This window comes from Erythrolamprus reginae, chromosome 5, assembly GCF_031021105.1.
Source record: "Erythrolamprus reginae isolate rEryReg1 chromosome 5, rEryReg1.hap1, whole genome shotgun sequence".
Classification (NCBI taxonomy): domain Eukaryota; kingdom Metazoa; phylum Chordata; class Lepidosauria; order Squamata; family Dipsadidae; genus Erythrolamprus; species Erythrolamprus reginae.
The window spans coordinates 71,382,063-71,406,007 of record NC_091954.1 but is presented as its reverse complement, the minus strand read 5'-3'; the positions used below and the strand labels follow the sequence as shown (position 1 = coordinate 71,406,007).

Here is a 23,945-nt window from a genome sequence, read left to right as displayed (position 1 = left end):
GAGACCACATTTGGAATACTATTCAGTTCTGGAGACCTCACCTATAAAAAGATATTGATAAAATTGAATGGGTCCAAAGATGGGCTACTAAAATGGTGGAAGGTCTTAAGCATAAAACTTATCAGGAAAGACTTAATGAACTCAATTTGTAGTCTGGAGGAGAGAAGGGAAAGGTGGGACAGGATTGAAGCATTTAAATATGTTAAAGGGTTAACTTAGGTTCAGGTGGGAAGTGTTTTTAATAGGAAAGTAAACCACAAGAACAAGGGGGCACAATCTGAGGTTAGTTGGGGAAAGATCAGAAGCAACGTAAGAAAATATTATTTTACCGAAAGAGTAGTTGATGCCTGAAACAAACTTCCAGCAGACGTGGTTGGTAAATCCACAGTAACTGTATTTAAACATGCCTGGGATAAACATATATCCATCCTAAAATAAAATACAATAAATAGTATAAGGGCAGACTAGATGGACCATGAGGTCTTTTTCTGCCGTCAATCATCTATGTTTCTATACATTTTCATTATTAAGCGAAGACCCAGGCCAATCCACTTTTTATTAGGAGGTGGAATAGCGTTTCCTCAGCTATCGTAAAAGTGCAACAACAGGTGTTTGCGACAGCCAGAGAGAAATAAAATATCAACACCGGATTCGGTGACAGGTGCAGCGGGGGGGGGGGGGGATAATAATGGAGGAAACTCTGTCTGTAGAGTCTGAGCTTCCGCGGTAGGGACAACCCCAAAGGCCGGAGACTTTACTGCGATGGCGCACCAATCCCCGGCGCCTCCTTAAAGTCTCAGCCCGGCCTCTCGCCGCTTCCCCGCCCCCGGCCCTCCTTCCCCGCCAATTCGCCAAAGTCCTAGAATAAAGTTTGCTTGTTAGCGGGGCGGGTAAAGCTTTTAGGCAAAAGAAAGGAAGCGGGCCCGCCGGCGACGGTTTGCAAAGGCGTGCTCGGTCTTTTCTCGGCCATGGCCTCGTCCGAACTGGCCCAAAAGCTGCAGAGGCGACTGCTTCGGGACGGCAGCGCCGCTGAGGCGCTTCCCGCGGAAGAGGATGACAGCCTCGTCCCTGAACTGGCCGGCTCCGAAGCGAGCCCCGAGGACCCGGCCGAGGACCTCAGCGCCCTGAACGCCGCCGCCGACCCGGAGCTGAGCGCCAAGCTGACTCACAGGCAGGACATCAACGCGGGCTCGGCGCAGCCCCGCTTCGCCCAGGTCTTCAACCCCTATACGGAGTTTAAAGAGTTCACTCGCCGGCAGATCAAGGATATGGAGGGCTCCTTTAGACTGTAAGCATCGCCTCAGCCCCCGCACTATCCCTTTACTGTTCCTCTTTGTCGTTTTCCATCTCGGCGAACTTGAAACGCCTGAGTAGTTTTCTGTAGTATGTACAGTATTTCCCAAATCCTTCGCGGGTTCGAGCTTCCACGTGTATTTAATAGCATACCGCCCGTGGCAGCTCGGTTCCAACGGCGGTTTCTTCGTAGCGAAGAAGTCGGTGGAATCGTTGACGTTTAAAATTTCAAACATTTTATGCGGAAGTTCAAGATTTCTGAGGCGACTCAACCATGAGGCAGTAGAAGAACGAGTTGGAAAAAGTTGCTTATAACTCTATGTGCACTGACTGAGGTCAATGTTTAATGAGAGTATGACTGATTCCAGAATAGGAGAGTGCATAATACCTATATGCTAGATCAGTGTTTCCCAACCTTGGCCACTTGAAGATAGTTGGACTTCAACTCCCAGAATTTCCCAGCCAGCGAATGCTGGCTGGGGAATTCTGGGAGTTGAAGTCCAGATACTTTCAAGTGGCCAAGGTTGGGAAACACTGCCTTACTTTATCTTCATTTGCAGTCTACCTTTATAAATACAATCCATCTTATGTAAGCAAAAGATTTTGGGAAATTAATGTTTAAAAACCTGCTTTTATAGAAGTATACTATTAAAATAAGCATGTCCTGCATCACCTTCAAGTGGCCAAGGTTGGGAAACACTGTGCTAGATAAATGCTTCCCAGGAAAAAGTTGTGTTAATTTTGAGTAAACTTTTACAGAGTTGTGTATCACATTTTCCTCAAGGGCTCTGATAAATTGAAAGGTAATGTAAAAAAATCACAATAAAGTTGGCTAGATTCAATGGAATTTTAATTAGCATGCCCAAGATTGCAGACTAAAATTTAAATCAAATTCTGCAGATCCCGTAGCTATTTTCAAAATGTTGGTGTGGCTGTTTGCTTTTATGTGCCTATCATTTTAAAAATATAAACCTCACCAATCTTTTCCCTCATGTATATTAGTTAATTTTCAAATTTCCAGTTCCTTCTTTTGCTGTTGTTGCAAAATGAAAACCTGTAGTATTTCTTTCTGCCAATTCTCTGTATTGTGAAAAAACCCCCACATTTACTTCCTAAATTAAAAAGAACTTCAGTCCACAGAACTTGACCTGTTAAAAGTCTTCCTATTGTTAGGCTTGGTATCTTATCTCTGTGGATTGGAGCAGCAGTTTATATTTGGCCATAAAAATCACACTGCAACAAAAAACTTGACCTTCCCCACTCCTGCAAAGTCAACCATGGTTAAATTTAGCTTGTGCTTTTAAGTAATAAAAGATGAAGTATTTGTCACTTGTTCCAATTATGTTACTAAAAGAGGAATTGAAAAAGACTTTTGGCCTGATTTGCTGAACATTTTTGATTGCTATTCCAATTTATTAACTATGTAGTCACATATCTGCTATCAAGAAAGCAAGTCCTAGGTTTAATGGGATAGTAAGCTAAATGAATAGTGTAGTCTGTGTTTAATTGAATTTAATGGGATTGGCTTCTAAATACTGGTCCTTTTCATCCTTTTTCCAACTGTAATACAGACATGTCTTGATGACATCTTTTTATAATGACATCCCTGGGATGTCTTCATCCCATCCCAACCCCAGGAGTGAGACAAGTTTAAATTATTGTGAGCATCTAGTGGAGGCTGCAGGCTGTGTGAAATCTGTTTTGCTTTGCCACCCACTATGTCAGAGATAGAATCACATGACTGGTAGTAAGTGGGATTACAGAAGTGTTTACTGCAGTGATGGCGAACCTATGGCACAGGTGCCACAGGTGGCATGCAGAGCGAAATCTGCTGGCACATGATCCATTGCCCTAGCTCAGCTCCAATGTGCATGTGTGTGCCAGTCAGCTGATTTCTGACTCGCACAGAGGCTCTGGGAGGACATTTTTGGCTTCCAGAGAGTCTCTGGGGGTGGGGGGGTGGAGGAGGTCATTGTTTTACCCTCCCCCGGCTCCTGGGAAGCCTCTGGAGTCTGGGGAAGGCGAAAAACAAGCCTTCTGGGCCCACTAGAAGTTGGGAAACAGGACTTTTCGGCCTCTAGAGCAGTGTTTCCCAACCTTGGCCACTTGAAGATATTTGGACTTTAACTCCCAGAATTCCCCAGCCAGCGAATGCTGGCTGGGGACTTCTGGGAGTTGAAGTCCAAATATTTTCAAGTTGTCAAGGTTGGGAAACACTGCTCTAGAGGGTCTCCAGGGAATGGGGGAAGCTGTTTTCCACCCTCCCCAAGCATTGAATTATGGGTGTGGGCATTCGCACATGCGCGGTAGCATGTTCTTTCGGCGCTCGAGGAAAAAAGGTTTGCCATCACTTGTTTACTGCCTGTTTGAAGCTATTTTTTTCTTTCCATTTCCCAATCTATTTCTCTGCTGTCAATCTGCTGGACATGATGGTGCATGGAATATAAGGAAAAATAACTTCTTGCCAGGGCTTAGAATGATATCAAGGTGAAATGGCATAACAGGCTGAAATAGCATAATATAGAGAAATGTTGATATGCTTCACTTCCATTGCTACCTAATAAGGAAACTGTAAGTTACTATTGATCAACCATGTAAAGAAAGGAAATAAAAAATTTAAGTGCCTGTGACTTAATTATTCTCATGATTGTTTTCTCAAACTTTATTCAAAATGAGATATAGGTGGAGAGGCACAGGAAGGAGACAGACCCTCCCCATTCCTCTTGGAGCACTGTGATTGGTGGATATTTTTCCTGTAGTCTGGTGATAGGCAGAAAAGAGAGAACAGAAAACTTGGAGGAATGAACCTGTCATTTTGATGGCCTTGAATGCACAAAATTAGGATACAACTTTCTGCAGTGATTCAGAACAGAGGTAGTGTCAGAATATGGATCAGCAATGGGGGTGGCAAATTTTAGGTTTTGAAATATAGTAATTTTTTTGCTGACTCAGATATAGTTGGCTACATTTTAATAGGAGTATAAGGATTTATGATACTGGAATTGGGAAAACCCTGGTTCAGATGTCTACTTAGTCACTCAGTTCCTTTGGGCCGCTCCCTGACTGAGCATACACATTGTGGTATGCCATTGGCTTCTTGAATAAATGATTTACAGATCATACAATAGTGAATTAATTCAGATTTTAATGAACTGTTATTAGCTGTTACTAAGCTAAACCTGATCATAGCAGTTTTCACCTTTGAAAAGTGTTCGGAAACTTCAGATTGTGCAGAATGCAGCTGCGAGAGCAATCATGGGCTTCCCAAGGCATGCCCATGTTACTTCAACACTCCGCAGTCTGCATTGGTTGCCGATCAGTTTCCGGTCACAATTCAAAGTGCTGGTTATGACCTATAAAGCCCTTCATGGCACCGGACCAGATTATCTCCGGGACCGCCTCCTGCTGCACGAATCCCAGCGACCGGTCAGGTCCCACAGAGTTGGCCTTCTCCGGGTCCCGTTGACTAAACAATGTCATTTGGCGGGACCCAGGAGACGAGCCTTCTCTGCGGCGGCCCCGACCCTCTGGAACCAGCTCCCCCCAGATATCAGAGTTGCCCCCACCCTCCTTGCCTTTCGCACGCTCCTTAAAACCCACCTCTGTTGTCAGGCATGGGGGAATTGAAAATTTTTTCTCCCTTTCCCCTAGACTTATAGAATTTATACATGGTATGTTTGTTGGTATGATTGGTCTCTTAAATTGGGGTTTTTTAGATTACTTTTTAATATTAGATTTGTTACATTGTTTTTTATTGTTGTTAACCGCCCCGAGTCTTCGGAGAGGGGTGGCATACAAATCTAAATAAACTAAACTAAACTAAACATGTTGCATTAAATTATTATATGTCCTAGTTATCGGTAGTTTACTATGATGTGTTAAGCCAGTCACTGTTACCATTATTCACTTAGCCTGTGGAGGCGAGAGAAAGTACAGTATTTATTTATTTGACTTATGGCCATCTAATTCATAAGCGAGTGGCCGCTTTTGAAATTTTATGTTAACATTATCAAAATTTGCTCGATGCAGTTGCAGGGACAATGATTCCCAGAAGGGAAAAATGAAACAACTTATGAGTTTCCAGAATCAATGGCTTTACAACACGTGGTATGACAATTGCAAATAATACAGAGATTCCTCTCTGACCTGTATCTTACAGGAGATGTTTCTGCTGAGTTAGGAGTTAAATGCACACCTTTGAGATAGACATCAAGACTCATAAAGCACATTCCTTGCTTAAGGAAGGAAAATTGTGCAATCTGTGCTACTCATGGAAAAAAAAATATTGTGTGCTCAGCTCTCCTAGAGAAACTGAAACTGATGTCCTCCCCCCTCCAATCCTTCAGCAGCCAATACAATTACAGTGTATTTGTAGTTGGTTAAAAATGCTTCCATATGTAGCCATCCTGATTGAAATTTCTCATTGAGAATATAATAGCAACAACAACAATAATAATTTAATAATAACAATGTATTAGATTTGTATGCCGCCCCTCTCCAAAAACTCGGGGTGGCTCACAACAATAATAAAAATGTACAAATCCAATATTTAAAAACACAATTTAAAAACCCTTATAATAAAATAATCACACAACACAATCAGACCATACATAAACCAAAGTAGTTAGGGGAGATGTCAATTTCCCCATGCCTGATGGCAAAGGTGAGTTTTCAACAACTTGTGAAAGTTTGCCCTCATTTTACAACCGTTTATTTATTTATTTATTTATTTATTTATTTGAATATTTATTCATTCAATTTCTCCTTAGACTCAGGGCATTCATTCCCTTCTCCTTAGACTCAGGGCAGCTTACAACTTGTTAGCAATAGCACTTTTTAGCAGATCCAGCATATTGCCCCCACAATTAAGGTCCTGATTTTACCCACCTTGGAAGGATGGAAGACTAAGTCAACCTCGAGCCGGTGATGAGATTTGAACCGCTAACCTGCAGATCTAGCAGTCAGCTTTAGTGGCCTGCAGTACTGCACTCTACCCACTGCGCCACCTTGGCTCGGTATAACAGTCTGTTTAATGATTGTTCAAAGTTACAATGGCACTAAAAATGTGACATGACCATTTTTCACAGTTAAACTTTTGCAGCATCCCTTGATCATGTGATCAAAATTCAGATGCTGATTTTTGGTTCATATTTATAACTTGCTGTGTCCCAAGGCCATTTGCAATCTTCTCACAAGCGAAGTCAATGGAGAAGCTAGGTTAATTTAACAACTGGACTTCTAATTTAACAACTGCAGTGATTCACTTAATAACTGTGGCAAGAATAGTCATAGAATGGGACAAAACTCACTTAACAAATGTCTCATTTAACAACATATGTCTTGGGCTCAATTGTGGTCTGTGTTTGTAGCTGTAGACCACAAGTGGGCTGTGGACAAATGCTCAGACATGTTTTTCCTTTTACTTCATAGTTTGCACTGTTTTATGAAAGTCACTTTAAAAGGTCTTGGTTTCAGTGCCTTTATTTCACCCAGACATACAGATTTAATTTTAATTTAATTTATTAAAGTTATAAGCCACCTAATTCCTTGCGGACTCTATGCTAATATGCAAATAGTGAATTGATAATAAAATAGCATACTTTCCTTCAAATTCTCACAAACAAAACTCAAAAACAAAACCTACCTGGATTTCTGGAGTGCATTTATTGTTAGTAGATAATATAACAGAGTCTTAAAAACTGCAAAATCTTGCTCTGCCTTCATTTCTGCTTTCATCTTCCCAGAGTCTGTTAAACATTCCATATTATTGTACTTGCCTGTGGTAAAAAAACTTCACCAGTGATCTTAGAAGCCGATGTCTTAGAAGAACTTGAACGATTAAAGATAAATAAGGCAATGGGTCCAGATGGCATCCACCCCAGAGTTCTTAAAGAACTCAGATCTGTCCTTGCTACCCCCCTGACTGATTTGTTTAACCAATCCTTGTTAACAGGAGAAGTTCCTGAGGATTGGAGAATGGCCAGTGTTGTGCCTATTCACAAGAAGGGCAGTAGAGAAGAAGCTGGTAACTACAGGCCAGTTAGCTTGACATCAGTTGTAGTTAAAATGATGGAGACTCTACTCAAAAAGAGGATAAATCAGCACCTAAAAAACAATAACTTATTAGACCCAAATCAGCATGGCTTTACTGAAGGTAAATCATGTCAGACTAATCTCATTGATTTCTTTGACTATGTCACAAAGGTGTTGGATGAAGGTGGTGCCGTGGATATTGCCTACCTGGACTTCAGCAAAGCCTTTGATACGGTTCCACATAAAGAGCTGATAGATAAATTAGTGAAGATTGGACTTAATCCCTGGATAGTTCAATGGATTTGCAGCTGGCTGAAGCGTAGACATCAGAGAGTTATTGTTAATGGCGAGTATTCTGAGCAGAGTCAGGTTACAAGCGGTGTGCCACAAGGATCTGTTCTGGGTCCTATTCTTTTTAATATATTTGTGAGTGACATAGGGGAAGGTTTGGTAGGGAAGGTTTGCCTATTTGCCGATGACTCTAAAGTGTGCAATAGGGTTGATATTCCTGGAGGCGTCTGTAATATGGTAAATGATTTAGCTTTACTAGATAAATGGTCTAAGCAATGGAAACTGCAGTTTAATGTTTCCAAATGTAAAATAATGCACTTGGGGAAAAGGAATCCTCAATCTGAGTATTGTATTGGCAGTTCAGTGTTGGCAAATACTTCAAAAGAAAAGGATTTAGGGGTAGTGATTTCTGACAGTCTCAAAATGGGTGAACAGTGCAGTCAGGCGGTAGGGAAAGCAAGTAGGATGCTTGGTTGCATAGCTAGAGGTATAACAAGCAGGAAGAGGGAGATTATGATCCCACTATATAGAATGATGGTGAGACCACATTTGGAATACTGTGTTCAGTTCTGGAGACCTCACCTACAAAAAGATATTGACAAAATTGAACGGGTCCAAAGACGGGCTACAAGAATGGTGGAAGGTCTTAAGCATAAAACGTATCAGGAAAGACTTAATGAACTCAATCTGTATAGTCTGGAGGACAGAAGGAAAAGGGGGGACATGATCGAAACATTTAAATATATTAAAGGGTTAAATAAGGTCCAGGAGGGAAGTGTTTTTAATAGGAAAGTGAACACAAGAACAAGGGGACACAATCTGAAGTTAGTTGGGGGAAAGATCAAAAGCAACATGAGAAAATATTATTTTACTGAAAGAGTAGTAGATCCTTGGAACAAACTTCCAGCAGATGTGGTAGATAAATCCACAGTAACTGAATTTAAACATGCCTGGGATAAACATATGTCCATCCTAAGATAAAATACAGAAAATAGTATAAGGGCAGACTAGATGGACCATGAGGTCTTTTTCTGCCGTCAGACTTCTACGTTTCTATGTTTCTACCCTTGGTTGACCAAAAAGAGAAGTTCATATGAAAAGAAAAAAAACCTGTCACTTTTTCTTTCCAATTATTGAATGCATATGTTTATGTGTATGTTTCTTAAAACATACCGTACTTAAAAGTAAAATAAAACAATAAAATCACTACATGTAAGTCATCAAAGTTACAATAGCTCCGGAAAAGTTTTTTTAATAGCCTCTTAAAGCACTTCCAGCTATTGTAAAATGCTGTGCCAGTATCCATGATCCCATGATTTTTTTGGCAAACTATTTGCACTTATGACCAGTTGCCAAGCCCCTCTATGATTGGGTGATCACTATTGCAATCTTTTCATAGAATCATAGGGCTGGAAGGGATCTTGGATGTCTTCTAGTCCAACCTCTGCCCAAAGCAGAAGGTTTTTATGCCATTTCTAATAAATGGATGTCATATCTTTTGTTGAAAACCTTGAAAAGCATCATCTCCTGGAGGCAAGCTTTCCATTGATTAATCATTCTTACTATTAGGAAATTATTTCTTATTTCCCAGCTGAATCTCCCTCTGACAAGTTTCTACTCATTGCTTCTTGTCCTGCCCTCAGGTGCTATGGAAAGTAAACCAACACCCTCTTCCTAGGATAACCCTTCAAGTATTGAAAGACTGATATCATTCTTCTCTGAGCCTACTCTTCACTAGGCTAAGCATATCTACTGTAGTTCCTATAGCAGTTCATTTGGCTTCCAGATCCTTTATCATTTTTGTTGTTCTACTCTGCACTCTTTCTAGATTGTGAGCATCGTTTTAAAATTGTCGTAACCAAAACTAGATGCGGTATTCCAAGTGTGGTCTCACCAATGCAGTATTATTACTTATCATGTCCTTGATGCTATTTCTCTGTTGGTGCAGCCTAGAGGGGCCCAGGGGAAGAGCCTTCTCTGTGGCGGCCCCGGCCCTCTGGAATCAACTCCCCCCCCCGGAGATTAGAATTGCCCCCACCCTCCTTGCCTTTCGTAAGCTCCTTAAAACCCACCTCTGCCGTCAGGCATGGGGGAACTGAGATATTCTTTCCCCCTAGGCCTTTACAATTTATGCATGGTATGTTTGTTTGTTTGTATGTATGTTTAGTTTTACAATAAGGGTTTTTAGTTGTTTTAGTATTGGATTTACATGCTGTTTTTTATTACTGTTGTTAACCACCCCGAGTCTATGGAGAGGGGCGGCATACAAATCAAATCAAATCAAATAAATAAATAAACAAACAAACAAATTAACTAACTAACTAATTAACTAACTATGCTAGCTTTTTTTTAGCAGATGCTGCTGATTCATACCTAAGCGGTGATCCACCAAGATACCTAACTCCCTCACCTAGTTATTAATGTTGAGCCAGCCACCTTCTATTCTATATTTGTGCATTCAGTTTTTCCTGCCTAAGTGCAGGACCTTACTTCTGTCATCACGGAATTGCATCTTGTTGGATAGGGCCTAATGTTCAGGGCTATCAAGATTCTTCTGAAACTCGAGTTTATTGTCCAAAGCATTGGAAATTCTCCCCAGTTTGGTGTTGTCTGTAAATTTAATGAGTTCCCCTTCTATTTCTTCATCTAGATCATTTGTGAAAATGTTGAAGAGCCAGGCTCAAGACAGACACTTGAAATATCCTACTCCATGCTTCTTTCCATGTAGATATAGCTCAATTAAGAACTGCATGCTGCTAATAGCACTGTCTATCCCACATTGTTTTACCTTACCAAGCTGTAGGCTGTAGTTTACTTTGTCAAAAGCCTTATTGAAATCCAAGTGTATTATATTCATAGCGTTTCCCTGAACCATTAATTTAGTCACTTTGTCCAATATGGGAATAAAGTTGGTTTGGCATGATCTGATTTTCACAAATCCATGCTGGCTTCCTGTATTCTCCTTGTTTATTTATAGATGCCCACAAATCCACTGTTTAATTTTTTTTTTCCAGGATTTTCCCTGGTATTCGTATCAAGCTGATTGAGTTATCATTTCCTGGATCCACTTTATTGCTTTTTTAAAAATATTGGAACCACCTTAGTTCTTTTCCAGTTCCACCCCTGCTCTAGAAACTCTGAAAGATTTCATTCAGTGGTTCTGAGATCACATCTGCCAGCTTCTTCATTATCCTGGGATATAAACCCTTTGGTTCTGGAGATTTGAATTCATTGAAAGCAGATAGGTGTTCTCTTATTAATTTACTATCAATTTTTTTTCCTGGTTTCCCTAGAAAGTCAGTGGGGAATAGTAATAGCGTTTAGCAATAGTATTTAGATTTATATATCACTTCACAGTGCTTTACAGCCCTCTCTAAGGGAGTAAGCATATTGCCCCCAACAATCTTGGTCCTCATTTTATGGATGGAAAGTCAAATTGCCAACATTGTGTCAACTAAAAAGCTAAACTGCCAGTTTGGTGGCTATTTGAAGGTACAAGAAAAGTAAGGAAAACTTATTTGAAACAGACTAAAGAGGCCTTTTTATGCAGATAGCTGCTTATGCAACTTTCATTATTTGATCCTAATTTATTTATTTTATTCAGTTTGTATGCCGCCCATCTCCCGAGGGACTCTATAGAACCTCAAATATACATAACCTTTGCTCATAGTCAACCTTAACTTAAAAGGAGGACTTTTTTAGGAAAAAAACCCCCCATAAAGTTACTAATTAAACTTATTCATGGCCTAGAGACAAACTGGTGGTGTGGTGGTGGTAGATAATTCCAAGAGGGAAAATGCTAATGAGTCTTTTCCAGGTGAAATAACATGTGACAAAACAAATTAATTATTATTCAGCGTGAGAATTCCACAAGAGTTTTTGTTAGTGTCAGTACGAAAAAGCCACCCAGAGTCCTGCTGGAGTGGGGCGGTATATAAATACCACTAATGAATAATGAAATAAAGAAATAAGCTTCAAAAATGCACATAATTAGAATTTTAGCCAAACCATGGCTTAAACTTTCACCGACCACTTCAGTATTTTATATCTTTTCAGTATAAAGCATTTTATACTGTAGAATGTTAACTGAACACTTTTTAGAATGATAATGTACACATTTATTTTATGTAATCAAAATGTTGCTGTATAAAGCCTAGCACTTTTGCTGTAAGGGTAATTCCGCATGACAACCTAAGCTGCTTGTCTCCCCTGCTGCTCCTAGCTGTTCCTAAGCTGCCTTAAAAAATTCCATCTGGATTGTACTGGTTTTGTAATGGGGCTAAGTTGATGTTCAGACAGGATAGCAGCCACAGTAGGCCCTGGCTGGTAGTTCTCTTGCTTTTTCTCCTACCAATTCATATAAGAAAGTCAGTTTTCTGTGTGTATAGATCTCTTAAAGCAGTGTTTCCCAACCTGGGCAACTTGAAGATATCCGGACTTCAACTCCCAGAATTCCCCAGCCAGCATTCACTGGCTGGGGAATTCTGGGAGTTGAAGTCCGGATATCTTCAAGTTGCCAAGGTTGGGAAACACTGTCTTAAAGTCTGTCTTTTCTTTTCAGTAGTTGTTCCCTCCTTTGTGATCTCTTTGCCTTTCCTTTTGCTTTCCCAGTTATTTGTGCACCTGTGTGCCTTCATACTTTATTATTTATTTATTTATTTATTTATTTATTTTGTCTAATTCATAATACAGTATAGGTTTCAGAGGATATAATCATGGTAAAATACATTGATAGAAAAATAGAAGATAAGACATAAGGAATAATATGGAAGAAATATCATTGGGAGTAATAGCGTTCATATACATGGAGCTAGTAGAAACATAAGAGGTGGGACGGAAGGCAAGCTGGTGAGCTTATGCACGGCCCTTATTGACCACTTAGGAATCTGGAGAGGTCAACCATGGATAGTCTAAGGGTCAAATTTTGGGGGTTAGGGGATGACACTACAGAGTCTGGTAAAGAGTTCCATGCTTCGACAACTCGATGACTAAAGTTGTATTTTTTGCAGTCACGTTTGGAGCGGTTATCATAGTTCCCTCTAAGCTGAGCAGTGAGCAATCGCTCACTTAAAAATCATCATCAACTCAGAGTTTTCCAAACCTGCCCAGAAGCCGAGAGGGAAAGAGAGAGAGAGGAAGAGAGGAAGAGAGAGAAACAGATAGAAAAAAGAGAGGAAGGAAAAGAGAAAGAAAAAGAATGGGAGTAAGGAAAAGAGAAAGAAAATCAAAATCTAGTTTGAAACTAGCTCAACTATTTAAGTGGCATTTTGATATTGATAGAGTTGCCCTATTATGAGCTCACTGTTATAGACACACAGTACAATATTTTATTTTGAAATTCTCTGAGGCAAAACAGGGTGGGTTTTTTGTTTGTTTGTTTGTTTGTTTATTTGTTTATTTATTATTTCTGTGCCGCCCAGTCCCGAAGGGACTGCCGCTCAGACACTATACTTTTTTCCGCCCCCCCCCCAAAAAATTAGAGGGAACACTGGCGGTTATTATTAAGTTTGAATCTGTTGTGTGCTCGTGTGTTGTTGTGGTTGAAGCTGAAGTAGTTGTTGACAGGGAGGACGTGGTAGCATATGGTCTTATGCGCTTTATTCCGAAATTCCACAAGCTAAATGTGATTTGTGTTCATTTTTTTAAAAAAACAGAAAGTATAGTGGATAGAAACCAAAAAGCTGCCTTCTTGGCAGATATTAAGGGTAGAATGGAAATATGTTGGCAGAAGGGTTGAAGAAAATATAATGGCCATGTCACTTTATTGGACTCCATGGTTTTTATAGAACTTCCCTGAATTAACTGGAAGAATCAAAAAAGAAGCTGCTGAGTAGCAGGGGACATAGCAGTCCAAGATGAAATGGCCATGTAGGGCAGCAAGCAACTGCTGGAAGGGAGGGGACATGCCAGGCACGATTCCTGATCCCAGTGGGAGATTTTGCTAAATTGGAATAAAGCACAGTAGATTAATAGCACAAAGGGATTTAAGATGACAAAAGTAATTTTGAAGCAGAGCTTCATCAATTTATTTATTGGAGTTGAGTGGAGAGGAGAATTTGTGATAGGTTTGGAGTGGACGAAAGGCAACAGCCATTTTTGTGTTCAAGAAATGGTGATAGGTGAGATCTGGACTTTCAACTTGCCCTAAGTTTAACAACCTGATCGATTTAGAAGAAATTACTGATAACAGAGGACTGTAGTTGGAGCACTTTAGTCCCTGGGACTACTGCTCAGGATTATTTTCAGCCCTGAATGTATAACAGCAACAACTACTGTACTATTATTACTACTGCTGCTGCTACTACTACCCCTGTCTTTTTAAAGTGTTCATGGGACAATTTAGTTTATAAAGAATGTAAATAATAGAATAAGAAACTGAACAATGGCAATATTACACTGAACCTTCTTTACTTTTTTGTTTATAGAAGAGCCTTGTAATATACAGTGGTACCTCTACTTACAAACGCCTCTACGTACGAACTTTTCGAGATATGAATCATGTGTTCAAGAGTCTTTGGAGAGGGGCAGCATACAAATCTAATAAATTATTATTATTATTATTATTATTATTATTATTATTATTTTGCCTCTACTCATGACCCATTTTCTACTTATGAACCTTCGCTTCTCTCTCGGCTGCTGCAGCCAAAACGGCGCATCCGGCGAGCTCTCCGCAACTGCCCCATTTCAATTCCCCTCTCTCCCTCTGCTTCCTCAGCTTTCTTCAGTCACCCCATCCCGCTGCCAAAATCCCCCCTCGTCTACTGCTTCCTTCACCCCATCTCGCTGCCAAAATCACCTCTCCAGCCGCTTCCTTCGCTTCCCGATCTCGCTTCTAAAATCACCTCCCCAGACACTTCCTGTCTTCACTCCGTTTGGATTCATTTGATCCTCTATCCCCCATTTCTCCTCACTGCCTTTCTTCATTCCATTTGGCTTCGTTTGGTCTGCCTGCCGCTTTTTTTTTTTAAGCCTGAAAGTTTTGGATTTTCCTATTGGGCTTGCAGACTTTATTGGTTTTTACATGGATTCATATGGGAAAAATTGCTTCTACTTACGAACGTTTCTACTTAAGAACCCGGTCATGGAACGAATTAAGTTCGTAAGTAGAGGTACCACTGTAATTCACAACATTTTGTATCGATTAGGCTCTTTAGTCACAGCATGGTGATTTCTCTATGAGTCATACTATCTTAACTAGCAAAATGCTGAGTTTGCTTTAAAAAAAAAACATCAGTAGCTTTCTAGCTTCAACATAAATATTTCTGTTCATAGGAAAATGGCTTTATTGTCTGTAATATTCCTAATACAGATCCGATGTCATTTATGCATGTTAATTCTAGTGCGTTTACATATCCTGGTAAGTTATTCTTTTTCTGCTGGAATACTTTCATAAAATTTAAATTTAAAACTTTCATTTTCTGTTCTAAGAACATAAGTTCTGTGCATAAAGTTTTTAAATTGTTTTGAATAACGAAAGGGGTACTTAAGGCAGACTGAAGAACATTTTTTAAAAAATAGGTATATTTAAGACTATTTAAGAAATAAGAACATAATAAATAATAGCTTGGTTGTTCTGTTTCTTATCAAGTGTGATACACAGGAAAAGAGTTTGAAGAACCAACACTTCTTTCATTTTTAGTGGCATATTAGGTTGCATGTAATCACAGCAAGACCATGACTATGAACTTAGGAATGTTTCAGTCATATAGAAATTGTGAATGAAGATACCATTTTAATCTTTAAATAGGCTAAGCATTGAATGGCTGTAATCTATTTGTTGTACAGTGGTACCTCTACTTAAGAATGCCTCTACTTAACAACTTTTCTAGATAAGAACCGGGTGTTCAAGATTTTTTAGCCTCTTCTTAAGAACCATTTTCAACTTAAGAACCAGAGGCCAGAAAAATTTCCCACGAAATTTGAGAGCGGCACGAAGGTCCGGCCAGTTTCCTGCCATTCCCTCTCTGGCGCAGTGTTCGGGAGGCAGCCTCGCGCCGGGTGTATGGGAGGCACATGCTCCTCCTCACCGCCTCAGAGTCCCTCTTTTTTTTTTAACCTTAAAGTTTTGGATTTTTTTTAGTCCTCTCACCTCACCTTCTTCCTTCGGCAGCGACTGTCCTCCTCCTCTTCTTCCTCCCCCTCCTCCCACCCAAATTCCGAGCTTTAACCCATCTTTCCTAATGGGTTTGCACGCATTGTTCGCTTTTACATTGATTCCTATGGGAAAATTTGTTTCTACTTAAAAACTTTTCTACTTCAGAACCTGGTCATGGAACGAATTAAATTCTTAAGTAGAGGTACCACTGTATATCTTTTAAAAATATTTTGACATGCTTATTTTTAAAAAATAGGAAATGTTGAGACAAGGGATAAATATGTACAGGTAGTCCTCGACCTACAGTGGTTCATTTAATGACTGTTCAAAGTTACAACAGCATTGAAAAATGTGACTTATGACTGTTTTTTTACACTTATGACTATTGCAACATCCCCATGGGCATGTGATCAAAATTCAGATGCTTTGCAATTGAGTTATATTTCTGACAGTTGCAATGTCCCGAAATAGAGTAGTTTCATATTTATTTCTCCAAATACTTGTTTGGGGAAACTTTGTTTCTCATTTAGTACACATGTTCTTCATGTGCCATCTCAGAACTGGGAATATGAATAATCCTGGTGAAATTCAAATACCTTGGGTTGGCTATGAGGCTGACTAATGTAATTACCAATACAATTACAGTAACAGTTCCCAGTCTGATTAGCTGGAGGCGTTTTGCCAAAGAAAATTAGTCTCTTCTTTAATGGGAATAAAAACAAAGGAGCAAGAAGAAAATACTGCCCATTTGAAAGGAACACTAGGATTTCCTTGCCAAGCCAAGTGAAATAAATACTGTCTTTGGGATCTGATACAAAATTCTAGCGTTGGGCGCAGCATTTACAGCAGTCAGTAAGACCTGCTTTCTGGGAGCAGCAATTTCCCTTGTGTATGATGCACAGTCAACAAACACACCCACTTTAGGAATAGGGAGTGAGTTAGATGGAACTTTGATATGGTTTTTGTTTTCTATGCAGTTGTTTTACTGCATAGTTTTGGCAATGGAGCCATACTTCATCTTTTTATTTTGTTTTTGGCTGTGATCCAATCTCTTGTGCTGTAGCTTGTCTCCTTTGTCTTTGTGCTTTTTGAGTCAGCTAGTCTCTGTGGTATGAAGTTCTTTCTTGGCTAATCTAGTAAGAAAAATGAAAAAAAAATATCCCTCAATCAAAAAGGGAACTGGATTTTCTGTTACAGTAATCTTCTTTATTCACAGCTATCAGCAATCTGGCAAATATACTAGTAAAAAAGCAATATATTTTTATAAAGATGCTTCTGCTGTTTAACTGAGTTGTTAATTATTATAAAGTGTAGTTTGCAATTCTTTCAGTCAGAATCTATATTAAGAGAGAGAGAGAATTAATGTATTAGGCTACCTTTGAAAAGTATTCAGAAACTTCAGATCATGCAGAATGCGGCTGCGAGAGCTATCACTCTGCCGATCAGTTTCCGGTCATAATTCAAAGTGTTGGTTATGATCTATAAAGCCCTACATGGCATCGGACCAGAATACCTCCAGGACCGCCTGCTGCCGCATGAATCCCAGCAACCAATTAGGCCCCACAGAGTTGGCCTTCTCCGGGTCCTGTCGACAAAACACTGCCATCTGACGGGACCCAGGGGAAGAGCCTTCTCTGGTGGCCCCGGCCCTCTAGAATCAGCTCCCCCCCCCCCGGAGGTTAGGACTGCCCCCACCCTTCTTGCCTTTTGCAAACTTTTGAAAACTCATCTATGTCGCCAGGCATGGACGAATTGATATGTACTTAGCTGCCTTTGATTTTATGGATGGTGTGTTTGGGCTGTATGACTGTTTTTAATAGGGGTTTTTTAAAGACTGTTTTAACATTGGATTTGTATATGATGTTTTATTGTTGTGAGCTGCTCAGAGTCCTCGGAGAGGGGCGGCATACAAATCTATTATTTATTTTTTTTTATTATTATTATTATTATTATTATTATTATTATTATTATTATTATTATTATTATAATAATAAAAAGAAATATATATAAACACGCCAGGGGTAGGTTCTAACTTATCTCGCTCCTGGTTTGCTTCTTCCTGCGCTGTGTGACCATGTCTCAGCACACATGCCAATTTTTTTTAAAAAAACTCAAACAAAATGGCGATGTATGCGCAGTGCTGGAACTCAGCTTCTGCGCATGCTCAGAAGAAACAAAGAAACAAACAAATAAATAAACAAAAAGAATGACGGCATCCACTGACCAGCACTGACTGAACTGGTTCCATGATGTCATCATAACATCACCAGTGGGTTGCTACTGGTTTGGGCAAACAGGGAGGAACCCATCTCTGAAACATGCCCATATATTACTACAATCTCCTAACCTTTTTGTTTTGATGAAACAGCTCTCTTCAATTATATGGAATGTATTCAATCCATAGACCCAAAATCTAAATGCAGGTAATCCTTGATTTATTTAGTGACCATTCGAAGTTATAATGGCACTAAAAAGTGACTTATGACCATTTTTTACACTTGTGAGTATTGTAGCATCCCCATAATCACGTGATTTATATTCAATGCTTGACAACTGACTCACATTTATGACAGTTGCAGTGTCGTGGCCTATTTAAGCAACTTTTGCAACCTTCTGACAAGCAAAGTCAATGGGGAAATCACATTCTCTTAACAGCCATGTTACTGATTTAACAAAAGTGACAAGAAAAGTCGTAAAATGTGGCAAAAACCAACAAATTTATTACTTAACAACATAAATTTTGGGCTGGATCTTAGTTGTAAATCAAGATTTACCTAGAATTTCAGCTCTACTTCAGGGCAGGAAAAAGATAATAATATTACATTGTAATCTTATCCCTTATCTCAAAGGGTTTTTAAAAAGTATTTTAACTGAAGATTCAAGCACATACTGAACTTCTGCCCTGATACCACTACTCCACCCCCATGCAGGCATTTCATATTATACACTGCTCAAAAAAATAAAGGGAACACTTAAACAACACAATATAACTCCAAGTAAATCAAACTTCTGTGAAATCAAACTGTCCACTTAGGAAGCAATACCAATTGACAATCAATTTCACATGCTGTTGTGCACATTCAACTTTGTACAGAACAAAGTATTCAATGAGAATGTTTCATTCATTCAGATCTAGGATCTGTTTTTTGAGGGTTCTCTTTATTTTTTTGAGCAGCATATATTGCAATTCTTTAAATACACATAGTCCTCAACTGACAATCAATTTCTGTTGCTGTGAGATTGTTGTTATTATTATTATTATTATTATTATTATTATTATTATTATTATTATTATTATTTATTAGATTTGTATGCTGCCCCTCTTCGGAGACTCGGAGCGGCTCACCCAATTTTATAACTTTTTTTGCCGTGGTTGTGAAGTGAATCACTAGAGATGTTAAACTAATCATTTAGTTGTTAAGCAGATATGACTTCCTCCAATGGCTTGGCTTATTGGAAACCATCTGGAAAGGTCACAAGTGGAGATCATGAGACCTTGATGCAACTGTTGTAAATATATACTGCTTGACAAATGACTACATTTTGATCATGTGACCCTAGGGATGCTGTTCCAGCAGTCACAAAACAAATGATCATAATAAGTTAAGGCCTATCTGTATGTCCAATGAAAAATTCTGGAGAACTTGAACGCTTAACTGTAAAATGTTTTGGTTTGCCATAATTTATTTATTAGATTTATTTATTTATTTATTAGATTTGTATGCCGCCCCTCTCCGTAGACTCGGGGCGGCTCACAACAGCAATAGAACAATTCATAACAAATCTAATAATTTAAAAACATTTTAAAACCCCCATTATTAATCAGACATACATACAAACATACAATACATAAATTGTATAGACCCGGGGGAGATATCTCAATTCCCCCATGCCTTGCGGCAAAGGTGGGTTTTAAGGAGTTTACGGAAGGCAAGGAGGGTGGGGGCAGTTCCAGAGAGTCAGGTGGTGCTGGTTCCAGAGAGTAGGGGACGCCACAGAGAAGGCTCTTCCCCTGGGACCCGCCAAACGACATTGTTTAGTCGATGGGACCCGGAGAAGGCCAACTCTGTGGGACCTAATCGGTCGCTGGGATTCGTGCGGCAGAAGGCGGTCCCAGAGATATTCTGGTCCGATGCCATGAAGGGCTTTATAGGTATAATACGTATGTCTTTTTTATTTTAATATTTTCTCTTCATAATCAATCCATAGGCCTACCTTGGTTTCTTGAAATTTTTTTCATCTACGTTTCTACTATTCTAATTAGATTTTAACATTTGCTTTGCATAAAATGAGCTTCCCTTAAAGTTACGAGTCTACGGAGAGGGGCGGCATACAAATTTAATAAATAAATAAATAAAATAAATATGCACATATTCACCTACTTATCATTTTCTTAAAACTATCTGCCCTAACCTTGTTCTCTCTAGCAACTCCCTGTATTTCCAATTAACTCATGTTTTTTCTAGATTGGGTAAAAATGTTCTGGTTTTTATTTTCTTTCTCATGGATTTGGAAGGAAGCAAATTAGGCCGTATCTGCTCAGGGCAGATATCCAAAGCAAGGAATTAACCTTCGTTGAACTTCCAGTGAGGGAGAATTAAACCCATGATTTTCTAACATATATCAGCTTCTGTCTTCTAACTTAAATCCTTTATTGTGTATCTGATCCAGGTCTTCTGTGAGACATCTGCCATGTATTTGAACAGTGCCTACATGAAAGTCCAGTTTGGTGTAGTGGCTAAGATGCTTAACTAGAAACCAGGAGACTGAATTTAGGCTTTCCTTAGCTATGAATGTTAAATGAATGATTTTCAGCGAGTTACTCTTTCTTCAGCCCAATATATCTCATAGAATGTTGGTTGTGTGCCAAAAAGACATTTCTTTTCATTAAAAAAATTGTTTGGCACTTCTAATTGTGTTTTAACTACCTTTCATAATTTTGGAGCAATCTTTTTACTAAGCTAAGCTGTTAAAAATGTGTGTCTTCTTTGTAATTACTATCAATAAGAGCAACATAGCAAAAGTTTTTCCAGACTACAACCATCTCCCTAACTTCTTTTTTTCTAGTGTTCAGGCTTCTCACTTCTTAGCAGGTGTTCTTATGCACACCCTCTTACAGACCTCTTAGGAATGGGGTGAGGTCCAGTTTAAGTTTAAATTTATGGAGGTTTGATGATGTAAAGGCTGAGTCAGGTAGTACATTCCAGACACTGACCACTCTGTTGCTGAAGTCGTATTTTCTGCAATCAAATTTGGAGCAGTTTACTATGGGTTTATATCTTTTGTTTGCCCATGTATTATTGTGGTTGGATTACTGTATTAGTAGTCATTGACAGGTAGAACACTAGCACTAACACTAGGTCAAACCATAGTTAGCATAGTTTATTTATTTATTTATTGTATTTATATGCCACTCACTCCAAAACGGACTCAGTTCTAGGTTGTCCCGGCCCAAAATTTCAAGCCTGGTGGCATAAGGTATTTTATTGTGAGGAGTGGAGGTCTGAGTGAAATACTTCTGGACTTGTTCAATTGTATTAATGTCTGATATACACTGTAGATTCCAAGCAGATGAGCTGTATCTGAGAATTGGTATGGCAAAGGTTTTTTATGCCCTGCTTTGCAGTACAATCATACTGAAGAAAAAGCTTAATTAGGTTAATGCTATTTTGGCGATGCTGTTACAGTGAGCTCTAGGGCTTAGATCTTTGGAAATATACACATATTATTATCATTTTGTTGTGTGTGGCATATCATTTTTATGCAATTCTTGAAATATGTGGTAATATAAAGTATACTAATAATATAATTCCTGGGACACTCCATAGTTTAATAAGGAGATTTAAAGTACCACAAATAATGCCTTAACCCAGTGTTTCCCAACCTTGGCCACCTGAAGATATTTGGACTTCAACTCCCAGAATTCCCCACCCAGCAGATGCTGGCTGGGGAATTCTGGGAGTTGAAGTCCAAATATCTTCAAGTGGCCAAGGTTGGGAAACACTGCCTTAACCTATTTGTTGGAAAATGAAAAATAAATATTACTGTAGAGATACAAGCCCAACTTCGAACCTGTACCACATTATGAGAATAGCAAAATGCCAGTATTTTTGTATCTCATTGCCTTGATCGAAAATTGTCCAATGGCAGTGGCAGCTCTTAAGATGCCTCATACCTTATTAGGGAAGAATAGATAGGATATTATATCTTAAGCCTGCTGAGATACGTTTACAAGACAATTTATCAACAGTTTATTGTGTTTGCTCAAATGTAGATCCCACTTTTACAGAAACAAGTTGGATAACTCAGGCAACATTTTGTGGGGTTATCTTTGTACTTTCAGAGAATATAGATAGGATTCTCGAAAATGAGTTCTGCTATCTGTGGGGTCTATCTATGTTTGCACAGACAGCAGAAGTCAGAAATCTGGGTGAATCACATACTTTTGGATAGAGGTAGTAAATGCTCATTTGAAAGGGAGTGGATGGGCTGCTAATACACCACTTGCAAAAAGGTCATCTCTTGATTCAACCAGGCTAAATAGTTTCCAATTAGTATTTACCCTTGGAAAATTTGTGGAGAGGGTGTTAAGTTTACAACTACAAAGAATCTTAGTGCAAATTATGTAGATGAAACAAATTATGTAGATTAGTTTTAGATGAGTTTTATGTCCAGGCATGGGACTGAAATTCCATAGGGCTTAGGTCATCTTGGAAAGCTTGAATAGGGAAGGTTTAGCCTTCCTACTCCTTTTGGATCTCTCAAAGGTATTCAATGCCACTGATATGATAACCACTTGAACTATCTCCCAGGGGTTGGAATGGAAGTACTGTTTTACAATGTCATGTTCCTACTTAAGTGAGCCGACTCAGTCAATGGTAATGGGGGGGGAAATCAACTGAATGCCTGATTGGTCTGTTTATAGTTCTGTGGGGCTCAATTGTTTTCTTTTGTGTTGTCTTAACTTCTATAGGAAACTCCTTCATAAATGACTTACTCCTTCAAATCTCTTGTTTGTTATTATATATACTATTCTGTCAGGATTTCATGAATCCTTCATATATCCTGAGACTAAACATAATTACTGCCTTTTCTTTCAGTTAAACCAATTAAATATAAATTAAATATAAACTTTCTTTTTAAATAATACATTTCTTTTAACGGTTATATTTTCCTAAGGAAAGAAATAAAAGTCACTTTAGTATAGTGGTTAAGGCACAAAGCTAGAAATAGGAGACCATGAATTATTATTATTATTATTTATTAGATTTGTATGCCCCCCCTCTCCGGAGACTCAGAGCAGCTCACAACAACAAAACAGTACAGATCCAATGGTTAAAACAATTTAAAATCCTTAATATTAAAAACAATCATACATCAAATACAAACCATACGTTAAGCGGAAATGGCCCAGGGGAATCAATTTCCCCATGCCTGGTGACAGAGGTGGGTTTTAAGGAGTTTGCGAAAGGCAAGGAGGGTGGGGGCAATCCTAATCTCCGGGGGGAGTTGATTCCAGAGGGTCGGGGCCACCACAGAGAAGGCTCTTCCCCTGGGTCCCGCCAGAAGACATTGTTTTGTTGATGGGATCCAGAGAAGGCCAACTCTGTGGGACCTAACCGGTCGCTGGGATTTGTGCGGCAGAAGGCGGTCCCGGAGATATTCTTGTCCGATGCCGTTGTAGTCCTGAATTGTAGTCATGCCTTGACATGAAGTCAGCTAGAGAACTGGCCCGTTGCTCTCTCAGCTTTGGGAAGCAGGCAAAGGGAACAAACAAAGAAGGAAAGGTTATGATGAAACAAGTCTGTCTACTAGCTTGCCTCTTTTTATCCCTCTTAGAAACTGTGTACATTGTTCCCTCGATTTTCGCGGGTTCGAACTTCGCGAAAAGTCTATACCACGGTTTTTCAAAAATATTAATAAAAAAATACTTTGCGGGTTTTTTCCCTGTACCATGGTTTTTCCCGTCCGGTGACGTCATATGTCATCGCCAAACTTTCGTCTGCCTTTAATAAATATTTAATAAACATGGTGAGTAATAATCTAAACGGTTGCGAAGGGAATGGGAAATTGCAATTTAGAAGTTCAAAGTGTGAAGGGATGGCTTGTGATACTGTCTATAGCCAAAAATAGTGTATTTACTTCTGCATCTCTACTTCGCGGAAATTCGACTTTCGCGGGCGGTCTCAGAATGCATCCCCCGCAAAAATCGAGGGAACACTGTATATAT

The 23,945-nt window shown here is 39.3% G+C and overlaps 1 protein-coding gene across 1 annotated transcript in view; it reads left to right on the top strand.

The window, feature by feature from the left end:
• The first annotated feature begins 668 nt into the window (after positions 1-668).
• Positions 669-23,945, top strand: part of EFHD1 (EF-hand domain family member D1) — a 54,188-nt gene continuing 30,911 nt past the window's right edge. Inside the window, exon 1 of the mRNA XM_070753060.1 lies at positions 669-1,288. Within this exon, the coding sequence (XP_070609161.1) occupies positions 969-1,288 (320 nt within the window). The 5' untranslated portion in view covers positions 669-968. The remainder of the gene's footprint in view (positions 1,289-23,945) is intronic.